A 10,000-nucleotide genomic window follows, 5' to 3' on the forward strand; every position below is an offset into this window, starting at 1 on the left:
ATATATATGCACACACACATACACACACACACACACACACACACAAATATATATATATATATATATATATATATATATATATATATATATATATATATATATATATATATATATATATATATATATATATATATATATATATATATATATATTTACATATATGCATATATACACATACTGTGTATTAATACATATACAGGTGTATGTTGTAGTAGAGGCAAAATTTAAGAAAGTAGGGAATAAGCATGTGAGAAAGTGAGTAAAGCAATGAATTGACATAAATATCCGTGCTTAAATCGGGCAGAAATGCCTTCAAAGTCCGTCGGCGACAGACATTTCACGCCAGCGCTTGCCTGCAGGAGCGGCTCCAACGCCTGGAGGGACGCGGAGACTCCGTTCGAAGTGCTGGCGGGCGTCGTCAAGCTGAGGAACCTCGAGGCGCCCGTGTGGCACGCTCAGCCCCCCGCCATCGCCGTCGCCGGGAACAATTACGCTCTCACGGAGTTCGGTGAGTTGAATCTAAAGCGTTCTTCCTGATAGTGCTTTGGCACTCTGTGGCCCGGCAATTAAACTGATCGCTTTTGGGCCACTCATCCCGTTTCAGCCATGAAGGAAGTTGAAAATTCTGGTTTGTAATCTTCACTACATTTACCTAGACAGATATTATACCGCTCCCAAACTCCCTTTTCATTAACGAAACCTTCACCATTGTCTCTGTCGTTTGAATCTCCTGCCCTACGATTCTTCCCTGCTGGAGCCCCTGCCTTTGCCTCCGCCAGCAAAAGGTGAAATGAATGCTTGTCTTCCCAGAGTCCCCTGACGCGTCGCTGCCATCAACCGTGGGTCCTCCGAAGGAGCGTCTGGCCCTCTACATTCTGCACAAGCACTTCGCGCTGGTGCCCGAACACGTGGAGTCCCGCGCCCTCATGCATCCTGCTCGGCCCGGCGTTCCTCAGGGGCAGCTGCGCCTGTGGGTCGACCTCTTCCCTGCCTCCGCGCAACCGCTGCCTCCGCCCGTGGACATCACGCCACGGCGCCCTCGCAAGTAAGTTCTGACGAATGTGAGGAGAACCCAGTGTGCAATGTCGCATGTCTTGTTCTTGTTTCGGGCCTTTTCGTAGAGGCTGGATGTGAAAGTATAGTAGAGGATAACATCATTTCCATCCATGATCTGTGAATCATTCTGAGGATGAAACAGAAATTAATAACTACTGGCCCTTACAGATATAAGTTGCGAGTAGTCGTGTACAATGTGTTCGACGCGCCGCTTCAGGAGACCAGCTTAGTCGGAAGGGAAAAGATGAGCGACGTGTACGTGAAGGGCTGGCTGCAGGGAACCAAGAACGTGCAGAAGACAGACATCCACTACAGGTATGTTTAACTTCCTACTTTGTTGCTCTAAACGCACACAAATATGATTAAGACCAAATTGGACATGTAACCGAACTGGGATAGTGGCCACGAATGCTAACGAGGCGCGCTCCAGGTGCATGGACGGAGAGGCGAACTTCAACTGGCGCTTCGTCTACGAGCTGGACATGATGGAGGCGGAGCAGATGATGGTGGTGGAGCACAAGGAGCACCCGTGGAGCCTCCACACCACGCAGGAGAGGCGGCCCCCGCAGCTCACGCTCCAGCTCTGGGATAACGACCTGATCCTCAGGGATGACTATCTGAGTAAGCAGTCATTTTATGGAAAAGATAATAGTGGAATGATAGTAAATATGATAATATGTGATTGTAAATGTCATTCTTATTTCTGCTCATATTACTGATTATATTAATATTGCCATTAACAGTGATAGCAGTAGTAACGATGATAACATTGTTGTTAAAATAGTAACGATAACAATAATAGTAGTGATAGTGATGGTAGTGATAACGATGATGATAATACTGATTAAAGTCAGCAGTAGCAATGATCCGCATGACCTAAAGCCTAAGCCCCGCCCCTCTGCCCGGCCCCGCAGGCGAGATGACCCTCGACCTGTGCCGCATGCCCAAGCCCGCCAAGCGCGTGGGTGCCGTCGGGCCCGAGCAGGTGCCGCAGATGCAGGGCGACGGCGATGCCAACAGCGTGGCCATCACGCTGCTCGACGACCACTCGACCGCCGTCAACCTGTTCGAGGCCAAGCGCCTTTACGGCTTCTTCCCCTTCGTCAGGGTCAGCGAGGGCATCACCGAGATCGCGGTGAGGAGGCGCTCACTCGATGAACCATACGCGCACATGCATACGCACACGCTCACGACACTTACACACCACACGCACAAGCACACAGCCACACGCATATGTATGTATACATACATACATTTTTTTACCGGGTGAAACACTATATATATAGCTTTATTTCAACATATAAACAGAAAACAGCGGCCACTGGGGAGCAGCTAATTTCACTCAGGTGCAGGACAAGGCCCTTGTAGGGGGAGGGACCCATGATGGAGCCCTTTTCCCACTGCCAGGATGTTGACCCCTTGGGCTGGTAGCAACGCTGTTCATATGTTCACTTAAAACAGAACGCAACGATGTAGTTCAAGTAAAAATAAGGAAAGAAAGAAATTTATGTATATTGCTTAGCTTAAATATCGGCCAGTTTATTTCTTTTATTTTGTCTTATTTTAGACGCCATTTCTGTTTTCACGCCCGTCAGTTTCATCTTACTTATTCAGATTCATTTATCCATGATAACTTGGTATTTTCCTGAGTGATGCGACAGATCTTTCTAACTTCCTCTTGCAGGGTAAGATTGAGATGGAGTTGGAGGTGCTGACGGAGGAGGAGTCGAAGACGAGGCCAGCGGGCATGGGTCGAGACGAACCCAACATGAACCCCAAGTTGCCAGAACCCAAGTGAGTTTTGTTCTCTCTCTCTCTCTCTGTCCTCCCTCCCCCCTCTCTCTTTCTTTCTCTCTCTCTCTGAATATGTCTGCGCACGTGTGATTCACTCTCACTCTGTGTTTCTCTCTCTCTCTCTCTCTCTCTCTCTCTCTCTCTCTCTCTCTCTCTCTCTCTCTCTCTCTCTCTCTCTCTCTCTCTCTCTCTCTCTCTCTCTCTCTCTCTCTTTCTTTCTTTCTCTCTCTCTCTTTTCTTTCTTCTCTTCTATCCCTTTCTTTCTTATACTTGGATTCCATAATATTCGAATAATGACGGATTTTTCTGTAAGTGAATTACTGTAGTGCAATGCAACAACGAATTCATCATATGACTACTTCTTGGGAGCAGCGTAATGAAGCGTTAAATTTTGAATCCTGAAAAAGACTATCGGGTATTTGGTACACCGTTAACTGAAAAAAACATCTTTGTAGCAAGCAAGTAACCATTTACTGACGCCATGAAACGCAGAATGAATAATCTCATCTGAATTTCCCTTGCCCAGCCGCCCCGCCACCTCCTTCCTGTGGATCACCTCGCCTTGGAAGTCGTTCAGACACGTCGTCTGGAAGAACTACAAGTGGTACTGCATCACGCTGGTCGTCCTCGCGCTCATGTTCCTGTTCCTGTTCCTCCTGCTCTATTCGCTGCCGGTAAGGATGGTCGTGCACGCAATATACGTCTGTCGGCCAGTTTGTTAAGCTTATGCGAGGCCCGACCCAGTGACTGTTCATATATAAGGACATGCATTTGCATAGAAATAAATAAATATCTGTCAATCTAGACATGCATATGTATCGTACAGACAGAAAGATAAATGTATATCTATCAGATAGACAGATACGCATTTATTTCTGTGAATATGCTTATCCACATATATATGAATGTTTACTGGGTCGGGCCTCCTACAATTTTAACAAACTGGCCGTATAACTGTAACCGAACGTCTGTATTATATATGTATACACATACACACGCATACAATGTGTCTTATTGTATTCTTGAAACTTCATCACCTGACTGCTTTCCCATTTGGGTTCTAAAGCCGTTTCCGCTCCCTCCTTCCCCAGGGCGCCACCATCGACTACCTCATCGGCGTGGACTAACGAGGTCGACGGCGTGGGTGTCACTGCCTGTGCGCGTGTGATTGTTTGTGTAGCTGACGAGTGGCTGTGTTCAGTATCTGTTACGTGTGGGCGGAGTAGCGTAGGGTGTCAAGATTTCACTGAGGATTCATCTTGATATCTGCGCAAGGTGGAAAGACACTGATCATATTATCAGAGAAATGCATATAAAGTATGGAAATGAATATAAAATATTTAAACAGCTGGGGTTTTATCATAATAATTTAGTAATACAGTAGCTTAGCATTTATCAAACACAAATCTTTATTAACATTACACTTCTTTTATAATTACTAGACACTAGTTGAAACTGCAAACGGTGAATTTTATATATCTTCAGAAAAATGTTAAAATTTTCTACATATACAAAATATATGACATAGTACATACAAGATATACTATGTATTTAAGCATGCACACATGTATACATACATACATACATACATATATATATATATATATATATATATATATATATATATACATATATATACATATATATACATATATATATATATATATATATATATATATATATATATATATATATATATATATATATATATATATATATATATATATATATATATATATATATGCATGCATGTTTGAATGTATGTCTGCATGTGTATCAATGTATGTAGAAAGATAAACCACTCTGACCGGGGAGCTGCAGGTGGTTCAGAATGAAATAGTCCTCTCCAATTATGCTTCTTATATGTATTTTATATTAACATCCACTGTTAAACTGATAAGGTTAAACTATCTTCTGGTGATTTTCACTTCCCAAGTTACGACATTCTGAAAGCAGTTCTATGTAATGCAGATCATTCATTAATTTTCATTTCCTGAATTGCAATATATTGCAATGGTATTTCTTTCCTGTTAAGGTCTTCAAGTTTATTACACTCCAGCCCTGTGCATTTTTGTGTCTAACTTATTCTAAAGAAAATATACTTATCAGGATGAAATTACAATGTCTGTATTTGCCAAATGTACAGTAGAATAACGATTATTCATCTATCGTTTCTTCAAAGGAATTATAGTGAACACTGGTTCAGCCTCACTGCTTTCGGGAGCGTCGGCCACGCTAGATTTTTCTAATGCCATACAATGTGGACATACTTATACATACATACATACATACATACATACATACATGCATATATATATATATATATATATATATATATATATATATATATATATATATACGTATATATATATATATATAAATAACTTTGTGTCAAACGACTTCTTGATGGTGCTGATCACCAGGTGTGTGTATCCGTCCTGTGTCTGGAATATAGCTGTGATAAGTCACTCAGTTCCTCTGAACACACATCTGTCAGGTTGCTCCTCCTCAGCACTTCATTTGTTGGGGGTAATTATAGTTTCTTAATGATCCTGAAATGTGTATTCTATCCTAATGACTTCACAAGTTTTTTATTATTTTTTTCTGAAAGTCTAATCTGGGCTTCGTTATCATTACGACAAGTCCTTGTGGTGCTAAATAGCAAATTGTTGCATTGAAAGATTCTTATCATATATTAAATCCTGATTGCAATCCTAATGGTTTAATTGACCTCCCTTTTCTTCAAATATTAAGTAAACTGCCTACAATAGATAGATAGCCAAGAAAGCCGTAACGAGGCTGAAGATAAACAGTTGGAAGAATGGATGTCACACTAACGGGGTTGACGAGTGAAATTAAGGGCATATCCACAGCTGCGAAGATGTATATACGTAAATACATTTGAAGATGGATATCCTTTAAATTCATTTGAAGATGTAAATACTTTAAAAACATTTGAAAATGATATCCTTTAAATACATTTGAAGACGTAAATACTTTAAATACATTTGAAATATATACTTTCGATACATTGGAAGATTTGTATTCCTTAAATACATTTGGAGATGTATATACCTTAAATACATTTGAAAGGTAAATCCTTTACATAAATTGGATGTACATACTGTAATGCATTTGAAAATGTATTTATTTTAAATACATTTGAAGATGTATTTACTTTTGATAATGAAAATGTATATCCTTTAAATAAATTGTAAGATGTATATATAAATACATTTGAAGATGTATATAATTCGATACATCGGAAGATCTTTATCCTTTAAATACATTTGAAGGTGTATACATTTAGATGCATTTGAAAATGTATATACTTTCGACACATTTGAAGCTGCATATGTTCTAAATGTATTGGAAGATGTATCTTTACATACATCTTCCAATACTTTTGATACATTGGGGGATGGATATACTTTAAATACATTTACATTTATCTATGTATCTAATTTTATACTGATGTACATCAGTATAAAATTCTTAATTGGGGTAGCTTAATTTTCATAGAACGCATTTTTAAAGCGCCCAGGAAAATAAAAGTCAAATTATCATAAGAATGTTTAATATGCTATTACTTCAAGCAACCATACCTCTATGGCGTTGATTAGTAATAAAGGACACTGCTATCAATTCCATTTCCCGTAATTTTAACATTAATCTATTTCTATACTTTATCCAAAAAGAAACAGAGGCTGAGGACCTCGCCTTTATCTATTAGGAAATGTGAAAGGGACATTCAGTCAACCAGGCAGTCCGAAGGCTATGAATGACAACTGACAGATTTTATACATGTAGAAGGAAAGCATTCAACGGTCGCTTCCACATTCACAAAACCTGTCATCTATTAGTTTCTCTTGATATATATACACTCACAGCTTAACATGTGATATGAAAATAGGCTATTATGAAACTTTTATGTACTTTGCAGCTGATGATACACACACAACATCCATAACTGAGGGAAAGGGCATCTACATTATTAATCACATATGTATTACTATCACATGATAATAAAATCTAGATCTAGATTTGATAATCATAAAGTCTAGCTTGGCAGGATTATGAGGCAATAAACTAATTCGAAGAAATGTACACTTGTTATCCCATCAATCGAAGGCTATGAAATTGATCTTTTTTTCATTTGTAATACAATTTTCACCCCTTTTCGATGTCTACATGGATTGGAGAGGGGGGGGTCGTAAAAATATTCTTATTAAGATTTCATTCCTTACCTTTTGATATAATTTTAAGAACTATCACGTGCTTGATGGATTTCCGTTTCCTTTGCTGCCTTGCTATTACTCACGACCTCTGAAGGGAAGGTCGACGTCACAACGCTGCGGGCGAGGATGGGGCGAGAGGAGCCTTGTTTGAGCCGGTCGCCCTGTCAGATATCTCGACCTCAGGCTCTTTTCCTGATCTCTTCGACCTTTTCTTTCGGCGACGGGACATCGCCCAAATCATTCTATAACTCCCCATGTTCATTCTCCTTCCTTACATGCTGGTTTTCCTTTGTTTAATTTTCCATGACGGCTGCTCGAGCTGCCCTCCAACGCACCACTCTCACCTTACGCAAATAACCTCTCTCTCTCCACCTTAAATATCTTTGTCTCCTCTCTCTCCTCCTCGCTTTTTATCCTCAATCTCCTCTCCCTCCCTCCCCCCTCGCTTTCTATCCTCAATCTCCTCTCCCTTTCCCCCTTCGCTCTGCATCCCCTTCGTATTCTATCTTGCGAGGTTGGAAAGGAGGAGAAAACACAGGAAGAGGAGGAAGGCGTGCGGCGCGGGGCGGTTGCCAGCCGTGAGCGGGGCCGCCGAGGACCTGGCGGGCGTGAAGGGCTGCTTGCGGGGCCGGGTGGGCGCCGGACTGCTCGCCGAGGACAGCAGCGTCACCTGCGGAGGAACTCGGTCTCAGTAACCTGGCATTGGCGGCGCTAAGAAATCGCATCTGCGGCATAGAGCGCTATAGCTCTTGCAGCGGCATTGGAACTGGAGGAATTTCAGTCTTTGCATTGGAAAGTCTTCGGATTTTCGTATTTCCATTTAGTTACTACATTAAGATATGCTAGAATATAATTATACATTTTTTATCTAAATAATCAACATTAATTCTGTAATAATAGTTTCTTGATTTTCGTATTTGATTTTAGTTACCACATTAAGATGCGCTAAAATATAATTTCGTGCTTTTTATTAGAATTATAAAAATCAATTCAATAACTAAAACATACAGTTTCTGCCCCTAAAAATAAAAATGGAAAAGGTTGATTGAAATACTTTGTATGAAAGAGATTTAGTATTTGTATATTGTGAAAGTTAATCCACAAAGAGTATGGATGCAGGTGTATGAAAAAAATATAAATAAATAAATAAAAAATAAACTGAAATCTCATTCCGGGGACAAGTTTTCTTTAAACTAAAGACACTTGGTCTTTGGCTTCAGATAACTCCATGCTGGCAACAGGTCTGGCGCGCTGGGAATATTGACAAAATGGCTGAATTTCTCATCCAATTCAATTATTATACTTCTTAGAGATGACAGGTCGGATCAGTTATCATTCGCTGGTTGGTTTGTATGATTACAATTGTGAAATAACATATTGTTTATTGACATTTTTAATAATATAAACGCTACGCATACCACGTACAACGGGGCAAAGAGACAGTCCAAAAATTAAGGTAACTATAATCGAGTACGACATGCGTTTTAAAAATACATTAATAGGCCTATTCCTTCCTATACAATAGAAATCCCATGCAATAATTCTTTCAATAGCTATTGTCCCGAAATATTTTTGTGCAAGAATCCGTGAAACGCTCTCCAGTATTTCATTACAATGTACATAATAAGTTGTTACGAAAAGAATCGGCTGATTTTCATCGGCGATGCGTAAACCAGGTACCAACACATCACTGGCACATAAAATGAATAATAAAGACCCCCCTCCAAAAAAAAAAATAAATAAAAATAAAATAAATAAATAAATAAATAAAAGCAAATAAAAAAATGAATACCAAAGAGTGAATTGAATAAAAAAGTGAATCATATAAACTAAAATGAAAACCAAGAAACAAATATACAAGTGACCCCTTAAAACAGAGTAAGGAATTATAAAATAATAATAATAATGAAATAAAAATAATATAAAAGCCACAGGTCAGTGCCGCCGCCTGCCGCCCTGGCCTCGGCCCTCACCACGACGGGCGGCGCCGCCTCCACGCGCAGGTCCTCCTCCGCCGAGTTGACGGGCACCTGGCACTGGTAGCTGCCCGCGTCCTCCGCCGACACCTCGCGGATCTGGGGACAGGAGGGCAAAGGTCAGCCGGGGTCAGCAGGGCTGTCTGGGCCATCAGTTCGGGAGGTCGGCTGTGGAACTCTATTCGAATATGACGTGCGATTTAAAAGGACATATGTAGGCCTATCACTTACTATTAAACAGAAATCCCATGCAATATTTATTTCATGAGCTATTGTCCCAACTTTTTTTCGAGAGTGTTTGTTACGCATATACAGCAGATGATAATCTTGTCTATCTATCTATCTATCTATCTATCTATCTATCTATCTATATATATATATATATATATATATATATATATATATATATATATTTTTTTTTTTTTTTTTTTTTTTTTTTTAAATTTTACAAATTTAAGAAGAGATATACGCATATTTTCCTTAAGAAAGTCGTTATTTATCATTCAGATTTTCCTATCTACATCTTTAATGATATTACACTCCTGTCTAATTATCTATCTATTTATACTATAAATATCTGTGTGTGTGTGTTTGTTTTTACTTTCTACTTTTTGCTGTGTCCCCCCCGTCCTCCTTGTGTTCAAGATTAAAAAATCTTTATATATCTTCACTCTGCCTGTAATGCGTGTGTATGAGTTTGTATGTGTGCGTGTGCGTGTTCCTCAGCTGGACGCGTGCCCATAAGCGCGCACGTGCCTCACACAGGACCCGTTCCTGACCTGCACCACGTAGTTGTTGCTCTCCGGGTGGTGCTCGACGGAGAACCTCGGGTCGTCGGTGATGACGATCTCGCCGTGGGAGAGCAGGACGTGGCTGTGCGGGTCACGAGGGTCCAGCTTCAGCCAGATCGCGGGGCCGGGGACGCCCAGGGCCAGC

At 40.3% G+C, this 10,000-nt stretch overlaps 2 protein-coding genes across 11 annotated transcripts in view; one reads left to right on the plus strand and one right to left on the minus strand.

The window, feature by feature from the left end:
• The window catches only part of LOC113817231 (myoferlin-like), a 52,333-nt gene extending 46,770 nt beyond the window's left edge, over window positions 1-5,563 (plus strand). For all 8 annotated transcript variants that reach the window (XM_070128006.1, XM_070128007.1, XM_070128005.1 and 5 more), the window contains 8 exons: window positions 360-508; window positions 811-1,045; window positions 1,225-1,371; window positions 1,487-1,677; window positions 1,971-2,191; window positions 2,741-2,850; window positions 3,377-3,524; window positions 3,942-5,563. In XM_070128006.1, coding sequence (XP_069984107.1) covers window positions 360-508; window positions 811-1,045; window positions 1,225-1,371; window positions 1,487-1,677; window positions 1,971-2,191; window positions 2,741-2,850; window positions 3,377-3,524; window positions 3,942-3,977 — 1,237 coding nt within the window. In that variant the 3' untranslated portion in view covers window positions 3,978-5,563. The remainder of the gene's footprint in view (window positions 1-359; window positions 509-810; window positions 1,046-1,224; window positions 1,372-1,486; window positions 1,678-1,970; window positions 2,192-2,740; window positions 2,851-3,376; window positions 3,525-3,941) is intronic.
• Window positions 5,564-6,410: 847 nt separating this feature from the next.
• LOC113817215 (uncharacterized) overlaps window positions 6,411-10,000 on the minus strand; it is a 40,763-nt gene continuing 37,173 nt past the window's right edge. For 2 of the 3 annotated variants that reach the window (XM_027369237.2, XM_027369238.2), the window contains exons 4-6: window positions 9,844-9,999; window positions 9,062-9,163; window positions 6,411-7,758 (exon numbers count right to left, since the gene is read on the minus strand). In XM_027369237.2, coding sequence (XP_027225038.2) covers window positions 7,591-7,758; window positions 9,062-9,163; window positions 9,844-9,999 — 426 coding nt within the window. In that variant the 3' untranslated portion in view covers window positions 6,411-7,590. The remainder of the gene's footprint in view (window positions 7,759-9,061; window positions 9,164-9,843; window position 10,000) is intronic. The other variant, XM_070128013.1, reaches the window with a different exon arrangement.

The sequence above is a fragment of the Penaeus vannamei genome, chromosome 12 (assembly GCF_042767895.1).
Source record: "Penaeus vannamei isolate JL-2024 chromosome 12, ASM4276789v1, whole genome shotgun sequence".
Taxonomy (NCBI): Eukaryota; Metazoa; Arthropoda; class Malacostraca; order Decapoda; family Penaeidae; genus Penaeus; species Penaeus vannamei.